At 42.4% G+C, this 25554-nt stretch overlaps 1 protein-coding gene across 2 annotated transcripts in view; it reads right to left on the bottom strand.

Annotated features, from left to right (window-relative positions):
* LOC138744789 (11-beta-hydroxysteroid dehydrogenase type 2-like) overlaps window positions 1-25554 on the bottom strand; it is a 50890-nt gene that overhangs the window by 8401 nt on the left and 16935 nt on the right. The window contains exons 2-4 of one of the 2 annotated variants that reach the window (XM_069901451.1): window positions 6628-6840; window positions 3887-4072; window positions 2556-2693 (exon numbers count right to left, since the gene is read on the bottom strand). In XM_069901451.1, the coding sequence (XP_069757552.1) occupies window positions 2556-2693; window positions 3887-4072; window positions 6628-6840 (537 nt within the window). The remainder of the gene's footprint in view (window positions 1-2555; window positions 2694-3886; window positions 4073-6627; window positions 6841-25554) is intronic. The other variant, XM_069901452.1, reaches the window with a different exon arrangement.

Genomic DNA, 25554 nt, shown 5'->3' with positions numbered 1-25554 from the left:
GCGAGCTGCCCACCAGGCTCACCTTACAAAGCCGTCCTGTCCAGAGAAGAAACAAGCCTTCCGTCGCGCATGCAGCCATCTTCAGCGCAAACTCCGGGAGATCCAAAATGAGTGGTGGACTAGCCTCGCCAAACGAACACAGCTCAGCGCGGACATTGGCGACTTCAGGGGTTTCTACGAGGCTCTAAAGGCTGTGTACGGCCCCTCACCCCAAGTCCAAAGCCCGCTGCGCAGCTCAGACGGCAAAGTCCTCCTCAGCGACAAGATCTCCATCCTCAACCGATGGTCAGAACACTTCCAATCTCTTTTCAGTACCAACCGCTCAGTCCAAGATTCCGCCCTGCTCCAGCTCCCTCAACAGCCCCTAAGGCTAGAGCTGGATGAGGTTCCCACCCTGGATGAGACATATAAGGCAATCGAACAACTGAAAAGTGGCAAAGCAGCAGGTATGGATGGAATCCCCCCAGAAGTCTGGAAGGCTGGCGGCAAAACTCTGCATGCCAAACTGCATGAGTTTTTCAAGCTTTGTTGGGACCAAGGTAAACTGCCTCAGGATCTTCGTGATGCCACCATCATCACCCTGTACAAAAACAAAGGCGAGAAATCAGACTGCTCAAACTACAGGGGAATCACGTTGCTCTCCATTGCAGGCAAAATCTTCGCTAGGATTCTACTAAATAGAATAATACCTAGTGTCGCTGAGAATATTCTCCCAGAATCACAGTGCGGCTTTCGCGCAAACAGAGGAACCACTGACATGGTCTTTGCCCTCAGACAGCTCCAAGAAAAGTGCAGAGAACAAAACAAAGGACTCTACATCACCTTTGTTGACCTCACCAAAGCCTTCGACACCGTGAGCAGGAAAGGGCTTTGGCAAATACTAGAGCGCATCGGATGTCCCCCAAAGTTCCTCAACATGATTATCCAACTGCACGAAAACCAACAAGGTCGGGTCAGATACAGCAATGAGCTCTCTGAACCCTTCTCCATTAACAATGGCGTGAAGCAAGGCTGTGTTCTCGCACCAACCCTCTTTTCAATCTTCTTCAGCATGATGCTGAACCAAGCCATGAAAGACCCCAACAATGAAGACACTGTTTACATCCGGTACCGCACGGATGGCAGTCTCTTCAATCTGAGGCGCCTGCAAGCTCACACCAAGACACAAGAGAAACTTGTCCGTGAACTACTCTTTGCAGATGATGCCGCTTTAGTTGCCCATTCAGAGCCAGCTCTTCAGCGCTTGACGTCCTGCTTTGCGGAAACTGCCAAAATGTTTGGCCTGGAAGTCAGCCTGAAGAAAACTGAGGTCCTCCATCAGCCAGCTCCCCACCATGACTACCAGCCCCCCCACATCTCCATCGGGCACACAAAACTCAAAACGGTCAACCAGTTTACCTATCTCGGCTGCACCATTTCATCAGATGCAAGGATCGACAATGAGATAGACAACAGACTCGCCAAGGCAAATAGCGCCTTTGGAAGACTACACAAAAGAGTCTGGAAAAACAACCAACTGAAAAACCTCACAAAGATAAGCGTATACAGAGCCGTTGTCATACCCACACTCCTGTTCGGCTCCGAATCATGGGTCCTCTACCGGCACCACCTACGGCTCCTAGAACGCTTCCACCAGCGTTGTCTCCGCTCCATCCTCAACATCCATTGGAGCGCTCACACCCCTAACGTCGAGGTACTCGAGATGGCAGAGGTCGACAGCATCGAGTCCACGCTGCTGAAGATCCAGCTGCGCTGGATGGGTCACGTCTCCAGAATGGAGGACCATCGCCTTCCCAAGATCGTATTATATGGCGAGCTCTCCACTGGCCACCGTGACAGAGGTGCACCAAAGAAAAGGTACAAGGACTGCCTAAAGAAATCTCTTGGTGCCTGCCACATTGACCACCGCCAGTGGGCTGATAACGCCTCAAACCGTGCATCTTGGCGCCTCACAGTTTGGCGGGCAGCAGCCTCCTTTGAAGAAGACCGCAGAGCCCACCTCACTGACAAAAGGCAAAGGAGGAAAAACCCAACACCCAACCCCAACCAACCAATTTTCCCTTGCAACCGCTGCAATCGTGTCTGCCTGTCCCGCATCGGACTGGTCAGCCACAAACGAGCCTGCAGCTGACGTGGACTTTTTTACCCCCTCCATAAATCTTCGTCCGCGAAGCCAAGCCAAAGAAATGGTAATTGGGCCTGAGCTCTTCATCAAAATAGCTGCCTCGATAAGGGCTTGGGCCTGAAACATTGGTTACCCTATGGATGCTGAGAAACATGCGAGTTTCTCCAAAACTTTTGTGTACTACAGGACCCCAAACTTCACAACCTTTACAGTAACTGTATCATTTCCTTAGAGTCCATTTATTCATATTTAACAATGGCCTTATTGTCCTTTTTGGCATTTTCCCTTTACTTTAAAAAACAGTTTGGTCTTTCAGGCCATTAAAACCCCTGGAGCAGGATTTGACAGGTGCGCAGCCAAGTTGCAGGGTGCGAAGACCAGAAGACGGCCCCAGTCCTGCCTTTCACCACTTCTCCCAGCTAATACCCACCGGTTTTATAGAATCCAGGAAGTATGGTGCAGACTTTCACACCCCACCTGCTCAGCTCCAGACGCAAAATATTTGTGAATAACGTCAGTGCGGCCTTTGAAGCTGCATATGCCGCCAAGTACGGTAACGGCAATTCACCTGGAGGCACAAGGACAGCAAAATGATTGGTTAAATCTTCATTAATTATTATGCAGAATGAAATGCAACACACTACACAAAGGATCCTTGGTTAATACATGTTACCGGGTTTTGGAAATTTCAGGCAACTTTAGTATTTCACTGACAAGATTCAAGTTTCCCTTATTTCCATGTAATAAAAACAGTGCAATGTAACACCGCAAGACAGATTTGCCATTTGCAGAAATTGCCTGAAGCACCTCTTCCAGTCGGAAAGAGTGTGCCTCCAGCACACCTGCAGTCTCTGCAACCACAGAGTCCAGTCCACACCATCAGCAACCTGAGCTCCTGATCCGAATCTGACAAGATCAAGAAAACTTCAGCGCCCTCAGCATCCTCTCACAATCCCAGTTCTGAAGCCTGGTACTCCTTAGGCCACACGCCAGCAGTCCGCAGCCTGGTGTGAATCCCCTCCACCATAGTCGCCAGCAGCACGTGGGTGTTCCTTGCCTTGCCACAAGTCACCAGCAGCCAGTCGGCCTGTGTGTTCTCCAGCCACAGTAGTCACCATCCTGCCGGTCGTTTCTTCTGCTTCTCCTTCACAAACTAAGGGGTGATCTCCTCATTTTTCTGGAACCCTGCACCAGTCTTCTGCTTCTCCTCTACGACAATCCAGCATAGACATTTTATACAATATATCCCAGACAGCTATGCTTATAAAACTCTGCAAAGGTGATTGCATTGTGGCCTTGACTGGTTAGAGCCATTCTAAGTTATCCACTATATAACTATGTTAGATTAACACATTGGCCCAAGGACTAACAATGACATGGTTAGCAGATTGCTGTAACTTCACAGAAATCCAATTAGCACATGGCAATAGGATTTTGATAAAAAGCACAGCAAAGCAGTTCGAAGGATTCACCTCCCTGTTCCTGCTGAGAGATACCACTGACAAGAGAGAATATGATCGTCTCCAAGGAGGTTCTCTTCTCTGGGTTAGACTTGGGACCCAGAAGAATGATTAGACAAAAATAAATGTGAAAACATAATCCTGGAGAGAAGAAACTCAGCTGGTCAAACAGTGTATTTTATGTAGCAAAGATAAAGATACATAATCAATGTTTTGGGCTTGAGCCCCTCATCAAGCTATGAGCAAAATGTAGGCAGGCGCCTAATCTCATGCTGGTGTTCTTGTAACTAATCCAATTTACCCACTGGGCTGGAAACATTCACAATTCTTCCTTTGGTCTTGCGTAACAATGGAAGGAAGCCCTTTGTGATGGTTACTGCACCAAAAAAGTTGATTTCCATACATTCTCTGTAGCTAGACCCAGTTGAAAGTTCGGCATCACTAACGTTGAAGCACTTTCCTGCGTTGTTGACCAAGCCCCATAGACCTGCGAAACAGAAACGAATGCCCCTTTAGTGAGACCTCAATGAGACCTTGTGTTCCAAGTTAGAACTATAATGACAACCTTTTGGGTAATAATAACCATGTTGATATGGGGACAACAATATTCCTGGGTGTAAAGCCCTACAAAAGATAGTGGACACAGCCCAGGACATCACAGCCAAAACTCTCCCCACTACTGAAAACATTGCAACAGTAATCATCAAGGATTCACACCACCCAGCACATGCTCTGTTCTCGCTACTGCCTTCAGGAAAGAGGTATAGGTATCACAAGAATCACACCACCAGGTTCAGGAACAGCTGCTACCCGCCACCAGCAGACTTCTCAACAACAAACTCAATCAGAGACTCTTACTTGTTCTCTTTGATTCTTTTTTACTCTCTCTGCAATGCAAAGTTTATTTACATTCGTTATCGGTTTTCAGTTCTTTACTTGTTTACACTATGTACAGTTTTTTTTTGCTCTACCAATAAGTTGTAATTCTGCCTTGCCCGCAGAAAAAGAATCTCAGGATTGTATGTGATGGCATGTATGTACTCTGACAATAAATCTGAAAATGGATTGGAACATCCTCTTCAAAACTAGTTTGGAGATAACCATGCAAAAACAGCTTCCTAAGATTATCATTAGTACAGCAATACACTACCTCGGTAATGAAATCTGCTGGGTCAACTTTCCAAGTTTTCAATTAGTTAAAATGCACCACTGATGATGTGCCAAAGCTAGATGTGCATCCTGAAGTGGTTGTATGTATTAATTTTTAAATTTTATTTTATTTTCAGCATGGTTGGAGCTGATTCTGGCCATTTAAAGCAGTGCCACCCAATTACCTTACAAACCATGCATTTTGAATGGTAGGAGGAAACCCATGCAGACACAGGGAGAACGTACAAACTCCTTACAGACAGCAAATCTGAATGAGATTCTACAAATATAACTATTAATTTTCAGTGCCAGAGAGATTGTTCATTATGAAGACTTAGCACCAAATCTTTAATGTAACCACATTTGAAAATACCGTCCTCAGTTTTCAAGCCCGTATTTCAAATGTGCTTCACGTAGCGAGATGTCGTTAGTGCACTCTTCTGGGGAGCAGGGCATCTGGAAACATAAGAGACTGCAAATCATGGGTGAAAAACTGCTGGAGGAACTCAAGGGGTCAGAGCGCATCTGTGGAATGGACCGAGGAGGGGTGAAGGGCGAGGGACAGGGGCAGGTGGAGGCAGATAAACGGAAAAAAAAGGAAAGGACAGAAGGAGCCAGGTACAGGAGGGAAGAGGGTGAAGGTAGAGACAGATTTTTAAGAGATAGGTGCAACCACTGTGTGATCAAATGGGAAGAGATCGAGAGAGAGAGAGTGCGAGGCAAAGCGTAACAGACACACACAGCGTGAGACAGTGAGTGAGACAGAGAGAGTGCGAGACAGAGTGAGAGACACACACACACACAGTGTGAGGCAGAGACACAGAGAGACATGCACAAGCAGAGACACGCACACAGAGAGAGAGAGAGAGAGAGAGAGAGAGAGAGAGAGAGAGAGAGAGAGAAAATGTTTCAAGATGTTTCTCAGAAAGTTATGAAATTTAAGTGGACCTTATTAGAACAGGCAATCAAGAGCTTTAGAGGAGGAAGTATTAGTTCAGACATTCTTAGACATGGAATCACAGTCCTTAGGGCTTTGCAAGCTAACAGGATGGGGCCAAAGATAGGTTGATGAGAATTAGGAATGTACAAGAGGCCAGAATGAATGCATGTGTGAATACACGTGGGCAAGTTGAGGAGATGTGAAAATGAAAAGCATGCGGGTAATGGGGCAAGGTGAAATGGGGGAGGGGGGGCAAAAGAAGGGGATATGTGAGAGGACAGAGTTGCATGAAAAAGAAAGTGAAAGGGACAGAGGGGAAAGATTGGGCTGCAGAATATGAAGTGCCGTCTTTCACATTTGCATTTAGCCTCACCTTGGCAGCGGAAGTTACTGAGGACAAGCAGTCAGGGTGGGCATGCGGAGGAGATTCAAAAAACGTTGGAAACCAGGAGCTCCTGTGGCAAGGACTGTGGTTTCCTGGTCTGCACATGGTCTCAACCTTGTAGAGGAGGCTACGTCAGGAGCATCAAGTGCAGTGGACAACGTTGGGGGAGGTGCAGGTCAAATTATCTAGAAGGGCCGTTTTAGATCACTAGATGGAAGTGAGGATGAGCTGTAGGAGCAAGTATTGCACGTCGTCTGTTTGCAGTGAGAAGTGCCGGAGGGTGGGAGGAGGTGAAGGAAAGAGCGAAGAAAGGAGTCACAGAGAGAATGAAAAGCAGGAGGTGGAAGATGTGGCTGTTGGTGGAGCCATGTTGTAGCTGATGGAAAGGTGTTTCTGATGAATGCATTAACTATTACTGGCTGTTATTTCCATTTTTCCAATGCAGAAATTGACCTGCATGACTAAAAAAGTGCTGTTGAAATACTTTTGTTCCTGATTGAGCACAATTGTTGTTAAAGTCAAAACAAACAGCAGAATAACTGGACGAATTCACATCCTCTCCTCTCACCTCTTTCACCAAGTTTGTCCTTTGTCATTTGCAAGGCTTTGTCAATATCGTCAGGTTTGGTGAGATCCATCTGAATTAGGGTGAGTTGCTCTGAACAGCCCTGTAACAGCTCCTTTGCTCCTGGCCCATCTTTATTCAGCACTGTTGCAAAAACCTGAAGTCCCAACGAGTCAAAGTGTTGAGCCATGATCTTTCCAAAGCCCGAATCACATCCTGAAAGAGTTATTATTTGAAAAAGTAATCAGCAAGTTGCTTGCATTGCAACAACAAACAACTATCTGAGGCTTTTAACAGTAGCCTTTTTAAAATCTAATTTAAACATACAGCACAGTAACAGGCCCCTTCTTTGCCCGATTGTACTCGGGCTCACTGGGAGATGTGGGAGGTTTCAGACTGCACCAGGTGATACTATCAGAGGGGGTGACATGGAAATGACTGTCAAAGCTTTCCGATCTTGCAATATTATTGACTGAAAGTGAGCTGGCGAAAGGCATCGATTTCGATGAAGTGAGTCACAAGTTTGCAGCTTTGAAGGCAAGGAAAGGAAAGTTCTGAATTTGTCAAGATGTTCACCAAGTGTGGAAAGGCTTGTGCATTTGTTCCTATTCATTTTTTAAATGGGAATATTTCATTTATGAGCATATTTCCATACGCGTTTGTCTACGTTCTACATTTTTGGGCCATTATTGATTATGCAAACCTAATCCATTATTGTACTTCATGTCACAAAGTTTAATGTTAAAATCAGCATAAAATAAAAATGTTTAAGAACTACATCAAAATTGAATTGTATTGTTTTCTTACCAAATTTTTGCTTTAACCATATGAAACTATGTAAATATAAATACATTTAGGCTGTGCATATGATATTGTAATTTAATGGTGTAATTTTAATTTTGCTTGTTGTTTATCTCACTACTATTGCCATTACATTCAGTGATATACAGGAATTACAATTTACAAGTTACATTAGTACAAAAAATTATCACTAAGCATTCTGTATGGTACAGGAGGAGGTTCATTGTGGGTTGGGGAGGGGGGGGGAACTTATCGCACTGGGTGACACCAAACCTAGTGATGTCGCTTCCTGGGCTCTTTATTTCAGGAGGACGCATTTCCAGGCTGATATTTTAAATAACTTCATTAAACATTTCTTCCATTTTATCTGAGAATGTACAAGGACAGTGATGTTACAAACTGTAGAGATTTTAAATGGTGAGCACTTTAAAATATTTTTCCTGCAAAACAAAATGAGACAGTTGTCATTATTCTTCAAAGAATCCCAGTGGAACTAACAGCAGATGCCCCAACGTCTGTGGAATCCGACAGCGTATTTAACCTGACCAAACATTCAGCTCCATTATTGTGAGTTGTAGCTACCCAAACAAGATGTTTAAAACATTGACATGGCACTGCAAAACTCCAGAGATAAAACAGCAAGAGTAAAAGTTCAGGTTGCTGGTAGAGTGAATCAAATTGACAAGTTTTACCGGCTGTTATCTATGGTTTGGTTAGGGATAGAGTATCCCCTGCTACCCGAAAGTAGAGTGTTCCTAGGAAACCTTTCGTAAGCCGAAATGGCGTAAAGTGAAGAAGCGATTACCATCAATTTATATGGGATTTTTTTTTGGAGCGTTCCCAGACCCAAAAAAATTAACCTACCAAATAACACACAAAACCTAAAATAACACTAACATATAAGAAAAACAGGAATTAGATAATGCATACACTGTCTATACAAAGTAGAAATAATGTATATACAATCTAGTTTCACTTACCAGGATCAGGAAGACTGCGAGCACACTGGAAGACTGAGAGGAGGAGGTGGTGATGATGGTATGTTAGGTCAGTCATCAGAGGTTGGGGTAGTGGGGGGTACAGGAGACAGAGAGAGAGAGAGGAAGAGGGTCATTTACTGTTCAAAGCTATGGTGGCTTGATGCGGAGTGCAATTCCTGGGGAAGGAGCTGGGCAGTGCTACTCTCACTGCTTGGGGTGCCCTTTTTCGTAAAAGAGAAAATCTTCAGATTTCTTTCGGTTAGCGAAAACCGGTACTAATGCAGTGTAAAGTGAACTTTTGAAAAGCTGTATTTGGAAAAGCGTGGGACGTGGCATTGGAACAAAAACTCAGGTGGTAAGTAGGGAATTAATTGATCAGGGGGTCAGAGAAAACCAACAACAATTGTGTGGCAAGAAAAGAAATGTCAGAGAGGGTGGAGTTGACTGTGAAATGAGAGGGTGGGGTTGGGTAACCATTCCCAGGACAAAAGCAGAAGAGTGCCTCCAGGACTAACTGGGCCTAGGGAATTTTGCACAGAGAATATATAATTGCATAATTTCCCAACTGCTGTGATTTGCAAAGGAAAAATATTGTAAATTGAATTTAAGTTAAAATGATGTTCATTTAAACCTTTAGTGTAAGCAATAGAAGAAAATAATAGATGTCATTGAAATGTCTTCTCTTCACCTTCCTGTTTGAAGCGGATCAAGGAATCAAAATCAGCTGGCATCCAGCACTCATACAAACCCGTTAGCTTTTGCTGTCTGAACTTGGACTTGTTCTTCCTATCTGTCCTTAAAAAAAATACTCAATTTCATTTTCTCCTCAAAACACACCTCCCAGATTGGTCTTCTTCAAAAGGATCTTGCCCAAAGTAACAGTGTTCCCCACCCCACCCCCCCTAACCTTCCCACTGAGCTTACAACAGAGGGGCACACCAGCAGATCCACGCGTCCACACTCATCCAAATAATCACCTGACGGGTAGTAAAGCTGCCAATAAAGGGCTGGTGAGAATTCTCAGTGTTGGCAATGGGAAGTTATGCATTTGTGGACTCCACAAAATTCAAAAATAGTTTAATGCCACAACATTTTAAAAATATGTATTCACTGGTAATTGATGCAATTATGCAAAAAACCTGAATAAGTGTCATTTTTACACATGCAATGATAATATGGAATAAGAGTTGTTTATTACCGTCATATGCAGCAAGCAAGAGTGCAAAATTATTTTGCACGTTTTCCAGACAAGTCAACTCATGCGTCGGTACAAGTAGTGCCAGTTAAAATAACACAGAAGTATTACAGTGAAATTTAAATAATGCAAGGTCTGGATTGAGGTGGTTTTGCAAGAACAAGAGATCATCTTTTGCATTGGAGATCTACTCAGCAGTAACACCTGTCATTGAATCTGGTGGTCCAGGTTTCTGCCCAACAGGATTGGGGGGGGGGGGGGGGGGAAGAGAAGGGAGGGTTACTGTAGTGGGATGGGTCCTTTATTATCCTGACCACTTGTAGAGGCAGCAAGAAGAGTCAATTGAGGGGAGGTTGGTTTGAGCTGCAATAAGGAATAATCTGAAAATTGTTAAATGAGGAACTTAGCAAAGGAAAGTAAAATAAAGACCATATTATTCATGGGTGAACAGATTATGTTTATTGTTAACATCAGTTTGCATCTCCATTAAGAAGGTACAACCTCCAATGACATGCACCTTCTACTCTTCCCACGTCAGTCGATTATGAAGAGACTTTGTGACATTGCCAAACCCGTAGAACAAAAAGGCCTAATTTTCTCCCAGAAATTAGTCCATTTTTAGTTGGCACGATGTAATGTGCCGTGAGCCACAGGTATCAGGGCCGAGTCTTCAGCGCCTTATGGCAGTTGCTATTTTTGCTGACACAGGCAGGGAAGTCAGTTGTGATGAGGACATGAAGGGGCTCAGTGGATGGTGAGTGGGCAAAGCAAGTGCAATGTAGGAAAATAAGGAAATGTCCATTTTGCAAAACAAGCCATCTGATGGGAGCAGGATCTGGAGATCTGAGGTGCTAATCATGTGGGCATCCTGGCAAAAGGCTGGCATATAGGTTCTCTTGCCCATCAGTAAAGCTAATCAATTATTTTTGTTTCTTGCTGGGAGAACTGAATGAAGAGGAAGAGGGTCACTGTATTTTATGGCATACAAGACCCCCCCCCCTCCCCTCCCCCCAACATTACTACTATTTTAATACGTCAGATGATCATCCTTCTTGGCAAGAAATGGAACAAAGTTTTTCTAAAAATGTAGCCATGTTGGTAGTTTTAGGTTCTTCTTTACTGACAGATAACCTGATAATGAGAATTTGGACACAATTTTGGAAATTCTTTGGCTATCTCAACGTTTCTCTTGCTAGCCCTATAATAAAGAATCATCTTTTTCAACCCTCTATCTTAAATACAGGTTTCAAGGAGTGGGATAGACTGGGTTAAAAAGTTTTAGGGATTTGTACATTTGAGGTAATTTTGCTTCATTTGAATAACAATTTAATTCAACCTTCCTAGCAGGCTTTTTTTTAAATCTAAAGATAGCTACAAATTAGGCATTTTGCTCAGTCTAAACTTTCTAATTTTCCTCAGATTCCCAAAACCAATATCCTGGTTTTACTTTTTGATTTAAGATTTTCTCATGGTGGATTGACAGCAATTATTTATGATACTTTGATGGATCTAAGAATATGTTCAGGGAGGGGAATTAAGAATGAATGGGAATGAGATTTGAATACATCAATTCCAGATGAAGACGGGAATGCCACTCTTGATCAGATTAATAATACTTCAATCTGTGCACAATGTTGTTTTATACAATTGAAAGTGGTACAAGGAATACATCTGTCTAAAGTTAAACTATCTCGTTTTTATTCTGATGTTGAGAGACCTGCTGAGTCTCTCCAGTATTGTGTGTTTTTGCTTGATCCATTATGTGATAAATGCAAAATCTTTGAGGCCTCTCGGATTCATGAGTTTTGGCAATGTCCAAAACTAAAAAGTTTTGTGAACAATTTTTCCAAACTTTATCAGAGATTCTTAGGATTAAATTGGAACCCTGCCCATTTATTGCTTTGTTTGGCTATTCTCTAGAAGAAAATATTTCCTTGAACTTAATTTAAAAAAAAAAGAACATTAGCTTTTATTTCATTGATAGCCAGATGAGCAATTTTGATGAAATGAAAAGACAGCTCAGCACCGACTATTATGCAATGGATACCAGATTTTATGTCTTGCCTTATTTTGGAGAAAATTAGATACAACATCAAAGAAATCAAGATTGAATTTGACAAGATATGGGGCCCATTCATGAACTATTTATCACAATTTGAATACATAGGCAGGGGTGCTCTGGGGGGTTTCCTGTCCAATGTCTGGGAGCTGAGATTCAATTCTTTACATGCTATTTACTGGTGACTGTGATTAGTGTGAGGGGGAGGATTCAAATGGGGAAGGGGGGGTATTTTCCATTACAAGTAGAACAGATTAGTTCAATGAGATAACCAACAATGAATATGCCATAATATTAGAATACGAGGTAAAGTTTTTAGAAGACAATTTCCATGTTCATTCGAGCATTGTGTACAAGATGATGTATAAATCACTTACAATCCATATTCTGTATTGCATTATATACAAGTTATGTAACAATATGTAGACACTGTATAACATGTAATATTTCTCACGACCAAATCAATAAAAAATATTTTAAGGATATTGCCTGCCTGTGCACATTGCAGGAGAACTCCGAACCCATGGGACCTCCTGCATCACTGTTGTGTTGCAGGTTTTCTTGGCCAGTGGATTTTGCCAGTAAACTTCTCTGCTCCCTGCCCCCTTCCTTATTTAAATAGGCATTTAATACAAAATTAAGAAAGTCTGAAAACAGCCATTCCCCAACCACAGAAATTCAGCATCACCCTCAAATACTCATTACAGGGGTCAGTGCTGCAGGGATAAAATGGTATTGATGTAGCTTTTGTTATTATTTATTGCATATGCTGTGGATACTGCTGTCAAACAACACTAATTTGCAAACTATGCCTGAGAAAGATCTGAACAGATGGTTTTCTGCAGGGATTGTTATTCAGAAGATATCTCTAAGCAAAAGATTTAAAAAAAAAATAATTAAATGTTCAAGAAAAACAAGACAATGGAGATTCTTTTACCAAGTTATTTTTAAGATTGTGATAGGAAAGTGCATTTCCTTTTTGTGTTCATGTTAAAAATAAAAACCATTATTTTAAAAAGGTGTACTACTTTTGAACATTAAAGTTGATTAATTACAGTTTAAACTTGACAGAAGCCAGCAGACAGTTATTCTTAAATAATATTTTCATTCAGGCATGTTGGTTTCATATTTGAATGCCAGTATTTGGTCAAACTTACACAACAGTGAAGAATGGTAAATAACTCAGCCCTACTCTTTCAGCAGGCTCCCTTTGGTTTTTGGCCTTTCATTACCAGGGAGTTATTTGTTGTAGCTCAATGCAATGTCAATCCAGGTTTTAAATTCTTGTTCATCTGGCTGCTCACATCATGTTTGAGTTGTGAATGGGACAGAACTTTGAACTCAGCTACTCACACAGAGCGGATAGCTGGCCAACAACTATTCAGGGAATTCCTACCAATTCAAAACAAAATCCTCTAGACTATGTTTGAAGTAGTAAAACATGAAAGTCTGCAGACATTGCTGCTGAAGTAAAAACACAAGACTGGAGAATCTCAGCAGGTCAAACCTTTATATAGCAGAGATAAAGGTACATAACTGATGTTTCGGGCTTGAGCCCTTCAAGATAGGAGCTGAATGTAGACAGATGCCTGTATTGAGTTTTGATTAGGTTTGCTGCCTTATTATAACACAGCAAGTTGGTTTGAACTTTAATAATTGAAAGCATGCAGGGCACACAACCTATAAAGGTAACTTGCTTACTCACGTATGTCAGCCACTCAGTTCAAATTGTCGAGGTAGAGTTGACACCAGCATGTCATAACTGCACATTTCATTTGATCCAAGCACAAAAAGAAACAACGCAAAGTTCATAGTCATCACCGAAGTGGCAAGGTTAACGTAGAAATTAGCGCAACACTATTAGAGCATAGAACTCCAGTGACCTGGGGTTCAAATCTGCCATGATCTGTGAGGAGTTTGTACCTTTTCCCTGTGTCTGTGTGGGTTTCCTCCCATGTGCTCCAGTTTCCTCCCACATTCCAAAGACATACCAGCTTGGTAGGTTAATTGGACGTGTGTGTGCGCTAACATCAACCTGTCACTCAATGTCACCAAGTCAAAGGAGCTGATTGAACAGAAAACCAGCAGTGAACGATCCAGTGATCAGAGGTGGAGTGGGTGAGCAAATTTAAATTCCTGGGAGTCACTATTTTGGAGGATGTTTCCTGGATCCATCATGACAAAATCTCTACTTCCTCAGGAATTTGCAGATATGTCATCGGAAACCTCAGAAAACTTCTACAATTGTCGGTTAGCACACTTTGCCTTGGACTGCATCACAGTCTGGTAGGGGAGCACCAATACCCCTGAGCACAAAATCCTGCAAAAGGTAGTGGACTCAGCCCAGGACATCAATGAGCTATTACTACTGGCGTCCACAAATTAACATGGAGAAGCCAAAGAGTGGACCTGCAAATGGTATACATTCTCACACTGAACTGTTAGTTTGTTCTTGTAACATGCTCCTCATAACCAGGTGGAGAGAGGCAAATGTCACATTGGAATGTAATGCATGACATTTTACGTGGAACAAGGATTCATTGCTGTGGAAAACAAATTCAAATGAACTGTTCATTACTCTTAGGAGTTCCTCAAGTTTAATATCGTACTCCTTTCAGCTGCAGTGCATTCGTAATGCTCTGAGCTGTCCTTGTCTCCTGTTACCTATCTGTTAACAGGACACCATCATTCAAAGCTCTGCAATCTGTTTTAGAAAATGAGTGGAGCCAAGTTCAAATTTTTGAACCAAAAACAAAGACATTTCAGCAACTTAGCTAATTTAAATGGCAAGCTTCCTTTTGTAATTTTTCATTGAGTTATTTATTCCATACTCCAAGACTGCCACTTTGTCCATGACAAGAGTACATTTTGTCCAAGAGCTAAAGTGAAGTTGTGATTTTTTTAAAATTAAGGAATCTTAAATATTAACTGTAACAACATCCTTGACAGCTGATGCAGTAACTTTTTTTTAAAAGAAGCGAGGGGTTGGCAGTGGGTTCAAAACATCCCTTTCCTACAGTGCAGATAGGTTCCAAGGATTTGGATCTAAGTTGGTGAACATCAACTAACTTTGATTACAAATAAAAATTAGTAAAATACAAGCACACTTAATAAAAGTACAAATACCCTAATATAGTATTAAAAGCAACAAATGCACTGATCAGAAACCCTGGAAAATTACTACAGCTGTGTAGTGGACAATATGCTGACCGGCTGCATCACAGACTGGTATGGGCACACCAATAACCCTCCAAAACATAGTGGACATCACAGGCAAAACCCTCCCCACAATAGAGAGCATTTATAGGGAATGAAGCCATCAGAGAGCAGCAGCAATCAAGGATCCACACCACCCAGCACACGCTCCGTTCTCACTGCTGCCATTAGGAAAGAGGTATAGGTGGCAAAAGACTCACGCTGCCAGGTTCAGGAACAGTGGCTACCCCTCTACTATCAGCCTCTTCAACAACAAACTCAATCAGGGACTCATACTTCTGCAGTTTATTGATTTCTTTTTATTCCCTCTGTATCGCACCATTTGTTTATCTGTTTACAGTTATTTCTTTACATGTGTACGCAGTGTGCAGTTTTTTTTCTTGCACTAGAAAAAAGTGATAATTTTGCCTCATCCCAGAAAAAATCTGTGTGGTATGTGATATATATGTCGTCAGACAAGAAATCTGCATCTGAACACTATGACCCTCACTTGTGTTAGTCATCAGGAACTGCTTGAAAACAACAGCTGGTCTCAAGAGCTTGAGAGTCCTCCACACTAATCGTGATTCTATCCAGGCAGAAGTCATCTATGACACATGTCCCGTTGATGTGAAACAGATAATTGAGCTTTTGAATTAATAACAGGTCTATGGAGTGGCCACCTGTCATGTTCTGCTAGGCCACTAGAGATGGTGGTTAATCGGCTACTGTGGGCTCACAAGGGGTAGGATGTAATGTAAGGGTTAAAAGCAAATATTAGCATGTTCCCTTGAAAACCAGCCAGTCAAAAGAAAACAACTTTCCTGAAAATATACAGCTCTATTTGAGAAGACACCAGGTGCATCTTGAGGTAGTGAGCATTGTGACATGTAGAAGATCAGATAAATTAAACTGGGGATCTAAACAGCCAATTGGATGTTTATTGTGATCCACCAATTTTTTTCCTTGTTAATTAGCTTTGCTTTTATAAGTGGCACATAAATACATAAATAATTAAAAATGACCAGCACCCATATAATATTGCTTTCTTACAATATTCCAACAATTCTTCTATTTTGGTAACTTGGCAGCCAGACAGTCCAGCCCAGCAGTCGGGAGAGATACAAATTTCCAAATAAAAAGGACCATGTTCCCTGTAGCTGAACCCCCTCCTCCCTGGAACCATTCCTTACTGCACCCTCTGTGAAGCCACCACATCCTTCTTAAAGAGTGAGATGTCCAAAATCAGTTGCAATATTTCCATTGTGCATGTCAGCCGGTGGTGAATGATGGGATTATTTTCTCTTGCAACACTGGACAACATTTTTTTCCCCCCCAAAAAAGTTTGCTTCCTGGGAAAAAAAATGGAAATTGTGAAAGACAACTTTTAAGATGGACACAAAGATCATTTAAGATTTGTTGCATCATGTAGAAAGTTGGAGAAACATTAAACTAACTTTTATTGAATTTAGCAGGTTTAGTCACATAATGATGCCAACACATTGTGTTAGTTCAACTGACAGAAAAATGTCGTGTTGGTGATTTTAGTTTGTTCTCTGTGTCTGATGCCTCTCGTGTCAGTGTTCAACAACAGTCGCCCAGCATTGATGGATTCCAGTTGCCCAGATACCACTTTCCCATGGTCAAAATGTCCTGGTAAAGACCTTTCACCATGTCCGTCACTGACGGCACCAAGATCAGCAGGGAAGAAGTCGAAGTGCAAATGCAGACAATGAATTTTCAATGACACGTTGCACTTCATGGTTTGGATGCTTGAAGTGGTCTTAAAATGTCAGGGAAATGACAAAAATAGGTTATAGCTAAAAATCAGTGCATGCTAGGAAAAAAAATTAAGGTGATTTTCATGATCAGCAGCTCAAAGCCAACTTCAAACTGATCAGGAAGAAAATTTCTCATTGTCCAGCACAATCAGTTGTTTTCAGCTTTTCACTATTGTTTAAAATTCAACCCAGATCAAATGAATGAAGAAAAAACAAAATCACCTTTCGGAAATTCCTACTTACAAAGAACGTGGACAGATAGATAATTTGCCAGTTCCTTCCAGTGGTGAAAGGTAGGTGGGTGTGTGGAGTATTGAACTGATCTAGGTACAGCATCTTTGCTCAGCAGGAGACTCTGGTTCCTTACCATACAGACAGCTGGAGTCAGGCCTGGGGTGGTGGGGGGGGGAAAGAGATGGATTAGTACTGTAATTGCAATGATGTAGTTAACAGTGCATTTGAGGTGAATAAAACAAATTAAGAAAAAATTATTTAAATGCTTCAAATTACTGTTTGATCTAGTACTGAAAAATATTAGATAATTAAATCAGTTTTTTTTTTAAACAAAAGCTTTCAGTTAAATAGAACATAATAATCTTTATTTGAAGATTATTTTTAGTTTATGTGGGACTGAAAAAAAAAGCTCAGGGGCCTCATTGGGAGCAATGCTGAGAAACAGCTGCACCAGAAGAAATATACAGGTTCCTAATGGTTTTTGACAAGATTGGCATCATTTCCAAGTCCCAACAGTGACCACACTTCAAAAATATTGCAGGAAGTGCAAAGCAACCCAGACTTGGGAAAAGTGATATACTTGCATTGATTTATTCAAAGGGAAATTGCAGATAATCATTCCATGCTGTCCAGTGCATAATACTCCTTCCTCCAAATAACCTAATGTGGCTTTCACGTTGAAGAATTATACGAGAAAATTATGCCGGAGACCAGAAATGAATCGGCAGCGAAGTACGATTTAAATTTGTTAAATTTCGATATACAGCATGGTTACAGGCCCTTTCGACCCACGGGCCCATGTTTCCACCCCCCCCCCCTCAAATTAACTTGCAACTCCAGTATGTTTCAAATTAGGATATTTAGACATACATTGCTCCCAGGTCAAAATTATTCAGCACATGAAATCTTTCAGCTCTGCTCAGAAAAGTAACAAGCTGAAAGGAATGCAGTGGGTTAACTATTGAAGAACCAGACCGTGGGGAAAAAGAAACAAGAATAATTGAGGAGGATATTTCCGCCACTGAACAGTTGCTGGATGAACTTTTCTACAGCACTTGGCGTAAAACCGCAAACACTACTCAAGCAATCTGGACAAGTCCTCAATTAAGTTGGTAAATGCAAAGTGCTGTATCGATTGTCTTTGCTGGTTGGTTGGTGGAAAGACCCTTTAAAAGATATTTTCAGTGTTTTCTGTCTTTCTGATAATTATGGGAGGCATCACTGCAGTCTCTCTGTTCCAAGCCCTTAGAATTGATTCTGACTTTGACTATTGCCTGTGTGGAGTGTGCTTTTTTTTCCCCCCATACCTGTGTAGATTTCCCTTTGTCTTAAAGATGTGCTGGTGAGATAATAAACCACAGTACATTACCTTATTGTGGGCAAATGGACACAGGGGAGGGCAAATTGCAGGATCAAGAGGGAAAAATAAGAAGAGGGAGAACAAGACCAATGTGAGAGTGATCTCCTGGAAGCTGCAAGTGTCCCAAAGGGCCAACTGGATTCTGGTAATAAGCAACATGCACCCACTTTCTCAGTTCAGCATCTCAGGAGGCAACAGGCAAATGACTAAGGAGACATCCAAGTATAAATGCTCTACATCTCACGTTAAATTACAACCATGACATTTCGTGATAGGTTTTCACTTTATTTGGTAGCAAAAGTGCAAGGAAAATTTCACATCTTGCCAATTTTCTTATATAGTACCCTACCCTCAACTTCTTTTCTTCCTCCCACACCAGAGGACATGTTGAAAATTTATCCTGTTACACTGGTAAAAGGAGCTCTCTTGAAACAACTCATTTTCAGAAACTTTGCCAGCTTCCTGGCACAGAAATTAGCCTTACCCATGAGACAATGAATGCTGGCAACAAGGCCAAGCACAGGCATATAAAACTGCCTTCTCTTGGTGGGTAGATTAACGACAGGTACACTTTTATTGTGCTGGTGTCTGAGCCCAACCCGATCATTACCCAAGGTGTGGAGACGTGCCCTCTCCAGTAAAGTTGTGATAGCTCCAGTTCCTCCTTCCTGCCCATACTCAGAGGCATAGATTGAATTTTGTAGTGGAGAACGAGACCCAAGTATTCTTCAGTGTGTTGTTGAAGTACATGGCCAAGCAAGATGGGTATGACTCCAGAGAGCACAAAGCTTGATGACAGAGTGGCAACAGCTGAATCATTTTCCACTGAATTCCCAGTAGGTCTACATAGCAAACAGCTGGGCCACACAGCCCAGAAGGTGACAAGATTAATTCTTTGTACATGCTGCTTGCTGACCTTGTTGAAGCAGCTGTTTGTGGACGAGCATGAAAAATGAATTCTAGCAATGACATCAGTAAATCCAAGTCTATTCTTGGCTCAGCATGTACGCAGATCCACGAGAACACTGCAAGATCTCCCTCTCCCCGCTGGTGTGACCAAGTGCAGTGGTCATTTATTGTGATCAAGGCCAACTCGGGTAGCAAGGAACAAAAATCCATCTGGGATCTCCAAACTGCACTAATTACCATCCAAGAAATTCAATTGCTTGGCATCAGTTACTTGAATATTTCATAAGGCAATCAGTTTAAGGTGAAGAGGGGTAAAGATTCTTTTTTAAAAGGGGCCTGACAGTCAACTTTTTCCACATACAGAGAAGTAGGTTTATGGAACAAAATGTCGGAAGAAGTGGTGGAGGCAGGTACAAATATGACATTTAAAAGACATTTGGTCAGGTGCGTGGTTAGAAAGGGTTAGGCACAATTAGCGTAGAAGTTAGCAGAACATTGTTATGGTGGCAGAAGTCAGCACCAGGGTTCAAATCCAGTGCTGTCTTCCTCGTGTCTGCATGGATTTTCCCTGGGGGTTATTGTTTCCTCCAACCCTTCAAAACGTACCAGGGAAATCACACGTTAATTGGATGCAATTGGCTTGTGGGCCAAAATGGCCTGTTCATATTGTATGACTACATTTAAAAATTACATTAAAATGTTTTTAAAATCTCTCCACAGATGCTGCCTGGCTTTTCAATTGTACTCTTGCATTTTCTGCTTTTCACTGCTCTCCAGGCAGAGCAACATTTCTAAGATCAGGGGACACACGAGCAATGTGGATGTCAGAACCTGGAGCAAAAAGGAGTCTGCTGGGGAACTCAGTGGGTCAAGTAGCAACAGTGGGAGAAAAAAGCCAGAACCTTTCACCAAAACTCTCTAAATGCTTCACAGAACAGAGGGAACAAAGTTGGTGACCGCAAAGTAAGAAAGACAAGTAGAAAAAAAAAGGAAATTAGTGCAATCAAGAGGGAGAGAGCTAGAGAAAGGGCCAGAGTCGTGCAGCAGATGATGGAGAAGGAGAAGATGCACAGCTGGAAACAATAACTGAGACAAGACAGCATGGACAGATCTGAATATCAGAATGAGAAATTTGCCAGCCTTGGAGAGGAAAAGAATTAATATTATTTGGACACTGCAACCAAAAAAAAATTAAACAAAATATTCCTTATTCATTCAAGAGGGCAGAAAATCCCTCAACTAAATATTGATTTCAAAGAATAGCATCTTGTACACTACAATAAAGGTTTAACTTTAGATCACTGGAGAATGACTCGAGCGCATTACCTTAACATTTATCGATCTATCTATCTATTTATTTATTTATTTAAAAAGAGTTGCAACACGATAAAGGCCCTTCTGACCTACAAGCCCAGCCCATTCAAATAAACCAATTAATCTACAAACCCCATATGCTTTTGAAGGGTGGGAGGAAAACAGAGCACTCAGAGGAAACCCATATAGGTCATGGGGAGAATGTAAAAAAAACTCCTTACAGACAGATTCCAACCCACGTTGCTGGTACTGTAATAGTGTTGTGCCAACTTCCTAAGAGCTTTCTTTGATCATTGGAAAAGACACTGTCCAGTGCCATGGTGTCAGATGGTCATAACCATGGACCAGGTCCTTCAGCCACAAATGGAGGTTATGCTGTACCTACAAGGTATTGGACTCTATAGCAAACCAGGTACATGGAAGATTGCACTGCTTTTTACCGTGGTGTGATCTCAAGCACGAGAGGTTTTCCAAGGCAGCTGACCAGGGCAAGTTTGACAAGGTTATTGAAATGTTTGATAAACACTGTTCACCAAAGGAAAATGAAACGTTCGAGAGTTACGTTTGCTTCGGCATGCAGATGCAGGGAGAGAGCTTTGATTTTTGAAAAAAAAAATTGGACTTTTGAAATTAAAAGCAAGAAGAGACAATTTTGGATCATTGCAAGATTCAATGATCCATGATCAAATTGTGTTCAAGATTATTGATAAAAATGTGAGAGTGAGGTTGCTGTGAGAGACAGAGCTTACCTTAGCTGGAGCTGTGAAGACATGCCACGCCAGTGAATAAGCTCTGCAGCATGCGAAAAAGTTCAGAGAGAGTGCAAAAGCCAGTGAAAACTAAGCCACAGCTATAGCCAGTGTGTGTCCACACACAAACAAAAAGATATAGGAAACAACAAAAAGATGGAGAGACATTCAATTGGAAACGATGTAGCACTCAACATGCACCGAGATGATGCCCCACCTATGGAAAAGTCTGTAATAAGTGCAAAGGGCAGAATCCAAAGGGAAACAAAATAGAAGTGAAAACATGCACACTAGAGAAGAAACTGCGCTCAGTGATACACTTTCTGTGGGCATCTTTGCGCAGAATTATTCTAAACCAACAGATACTGAACAGCCAAGCATGAACAGAATCGAGCAGGATAAGTGGACTGCCATTACATACAAATGGGACAAACATTCCTTTCAAGCAAGACACAAGGGCAAAGGTCAATTTGATCTGTGAGCGCGACTCAGGGGAATGAAGATAAAGCCATACATCCATGCAAGTCCTTTACAGTTCAAAGCCTATAATGGAGAGAGCATTGACACAAAAGGTACATGTAAACTCAAGGTGAAAGTTAAAGATAAAGCTAACCACTCCAGCTTCTCAGTAGTTCCAGATGAATTACTACTTGGTAACAAAGCACGTGAAAACTCAAGCCTAGACAAGAGCGTGTATCCCATTATGAACAACAATGCATAGAACAGCATGGAGGAAATACTGGATCATATTCCAGACATCTTCAAGGGGTTTGGAGTTCTACCATTCACCTATTTTTTCTTTCTTCTTCTTTGGCTTGGCTTCATGGACAAAGATTTATAGAGGGGTATATTCACATCTGCTGCAAGCTCGTTGGTGACTGACAAGTCTGATGTGGGACAGGCAGGCACCGTTGCAGTGGTTGCAAGGGAAAACTGGTTGGTTGGGGTTGTGTGTGGTGTTTTTTCTCCTTTGTCTTTTGTCAGTGAGGTGGGCTCTGCGGACTTCTTCAAAGGAGGTTGCTGCCCGCCGAACTGTGAGGCGCCAAGATGCATGGTTGGAGGCGATATCAGCCCACTGGCGGTGGTCAATGTGGCAGGCACCAAGAGATTTCTTTAGGCAGTCCTTGTACCTCTTCTTTGGTGCATCTGTCTCGGTGGCCAGTGGAGAGCCCATATAACACAATCTTGGGAAGGTGATGGTCCTCCATTCTGGAGACATGACCCACCCAGCGCAGTTGAGTCTTCAGCAGCATGAATTCGATGCTTGCAGACTCTGCCAGCTCGAGTACTTCGATGTTGGTGATACAGATATATTATACAGTTAAAGGAGGATGAACAGCCAGAAGTGAGTGTCTCGAGGCACCAATAAAGGAAAAGCATAAGCAGAAATGGGACTGCATGACAGCACTAGGAGTTATGAAGAAAGTGGAGGAGCCGACAGAATGGGTGAATTCAATGGTGCATGTCAAAAAGAAAAATGGTGACCTACATGTGTGCATAGACCCAAAAGACATGAACAACAATATAAAGAGGGAACATTATCAGATTCCAACCAGGGATGAAATTACAAGCAAGATGGTCAGTGCAAAGTTTTTCACTAAATTGGATGCATTCCAGGGCTTCTGGCAAACTGCATGAAGATAGCATAAAATGCTGTACATTTAATACACTGGCCAATACTCCTGTCTGAGGATGCCTTTGAGAATTTCCTCAGCTCCAGAAGTGTTCCACAGGACAATGGAGTGCATCATATAAAGCATAAGTGGGGTACGTATGCGCATGGATGACATGATCCTATGAGGCTCCACATGAGAGCAACACAGCGAGAGGCTCAAAGTGCTACGATGCATCCAAAAGTATGGATTAAAGTTAAAAAGAAAAAGGTATCAGTTTGGTGTGAAGGAAATCACCTTTCTGGGAGATAAACTGTCAGAAGCAGGTGTGGAGCCAGACACGAGCAAGGTAAAAGCAATTTTAGAGATGTCCAGACCCACTGACAAAAAAGGTGCATTGAGAGTGCTGGGAATAATCAATTTCATTGGTAAATTTATACCAAACCTGTCTTCCAAAACAATGTACCTAAGGAAATTTTGAAACAGGACAAATGTGAACTCAAGTGGACAGACAACCATGAGGAAGAATGGGGATGACTGAAGACCATTCTAACTACAGAATCAGTACTTTTGACACTCTTTGATACATCCAGAATGACAAAAATATCTACAGATACTTCAAAAGATGGAATAAGTGTCGTACTACTTCAGTCTCTAGGTCTGGTCTATGTACTTGAGAAATTCCACAGTAATGTGTGTTGTCCACCAATGTTCGTGGCAGAGACAGACCACAAGCCATTAAAAGTGATAATCAAGAAAAATCTCACTGAAATGTCACTGAGAATCCAAAGACTGATGATGAAGCTACAATGAAATGACTTTGAATTGATGTACACAACAGGGAAACTTATTTTGTTAGTTGACACATTATCCAGGGCAACCATGCAGAGTGAAGCACACAATGCGAGTTCCTCAGAGACAGATTTGAATCTCCACATGAATCTGATCACTGAATCTCTTCCTGTATCTGACAGGAAATCCAAGCAGATTGCAGCTGAAACAGAAAAGGACACTATTCGATGGAAGATCATCAAGAATCTGAATGAACGATGGCCTAGAGGTGAATGTCTGTCACACTACAACAGAGCTGTGCCGAGTATTGTCAATGGGCTTCTACTCACACAGAGCAGAATGATCATTCCTCAATCACTGACACGAGATGGTGAAAAGGGTGCATGAGGGGCATGTTGGAATGGAAAAATGCAAGAGGAGGGACAGAACTGCTGTTTATTGGCCAGGGATAAATGTTGACATTGACAGAATGGTTTCAAACTGTGAGACCTGTTTGAAACATCACACAAAGCAAAGAAACCCATGAAAGAAAGTTGGGACTGATCTGTTCTACATAGATGGAAATAATTACTTCCTGGTTATTGATTATCTATCAAACTATACGGAGATTCACGGACAAGTTTCTCTTGTGTCTTGGTGTGAGCTTGCAGGCGCCTCAGATTGAAGAGACTGCCATCCGTGCGGTACCGGATGTAAACAGCGTCTTCATTGTTGGGGTCTTTCATGGCTTGGTTCAGCATCATGCTGAAGAAGATTGAAAAGAGGGTTGGTGCCAGAACACAGCCTTGCTTCACGCCATTGTTAATGGAGAAGGGTTCAGAGAGCTCATTGCTGTATCTGACCCGACCTTGTTGGTTTTCGTGCAGTTGGATAATCATGTTGAGGAACTTTGGGGGACATCCGATGCACTCTAGTATTTGCCAAAGCCCTTTCCTGCTCACGGTGTCGAAGGCTTTGGTGAGGTCAACAAAGGTGATGTAGAGTCCTTTGTTTTGTTCTCTGCATTTTTCTTGGAGCTGTCTGAGGGCAAAGACCATGTCAGTAGTTCCTCTGTTTGCGCGAAAGCCGCACTGTGATTCTGGGAGAATATTCTCGGCGACACTAGGTATTATTCTATTTAGTAGAATCCTAGCGAAGATTTTGCCTGCAATGGAGAGCAACGTGATTCCCCTGTAGTTTGAGCAGTCTGATTTCTCGCCTTTGTTTTTGTACAGGGTGATGATGGTGGCATCACGAAGATCCTGAGGCAGTTTACCTTGGTCCCAACAAAGCTTGAAAAACTCATGCAGTTTGGCATGCAGAGTTTTGCCGCCAGCCTTCCAGACTTCTGGGGGGATTCCATCCATACCTGCTGCTTTGCCACTTTTCAGTTGTTCGATTGCCTTATATGTCTCATCCAGGGTGGGAACCTCATCCAGCTCTAGCCTTAGGGGCTGTTGAGGGAGCTGGAGCAGGGCGGAATCTTGGACTGAGCGGTTGGCACTGAAAAGAGATTGGAAGTGTTCTGACCATCGGTTGAGGATGGAGATCTTGTCGCTGAGGAGGACTTTGCCGTCTGAGCTGCGCAGCGGGCTTTGGACTTGGGGTGAGGGGCCGTACACAGCCTTTAGAGCCTCGTAGAAACCCCTGAAGTCGCCAATGTCCGCGCTGAGCTGGGTTCGTTTGGCGAAGCTAGTCCACCACTCATTTTGGATCTCCCGGAGTTTGCGCTGAAGATGGCTGCATGCGCGACGGAAGGCTTGTTTCTTCTCTGGACAGGACGGCTTTGTAAGGTGAGCCTGGTGGGCAGCTCGCTTCTTTGCCAGCAGCTCCTGGATTTCCTGGCTGTTTTCGTCAAACCAGTCCTTGTTTTTCCTGGAGGAAATGTCCTGCTTTGCGGAAACTGCCAAAATGTTTGGCCTGGAAGTCAGCCTGAAGAAAACTGAGGTCCTCCATCAGCCAGCTCCCC

This window comes from Narcine bancroftii, chromosome 10, assembly GCF_036971445.1.
Source record: "Narcine bancroftii isolate sNarBan1 chromosome 10, sNarBan1.hap1, whole genome shotgun sequence".
Classification (NCBI taxonomy): domain Eukaryota; kingdom Metazoa; phylum Chordata; class Chondrichthyes; order Torpediniformes; family Narcinidae; genus Narcine; species Narcine bancroftii.
The sequence above is the reverse complement of the archived record's forward strand: the minus strand, read 5'-3'. Positions and strand labels throughout refer to the sequence as shown.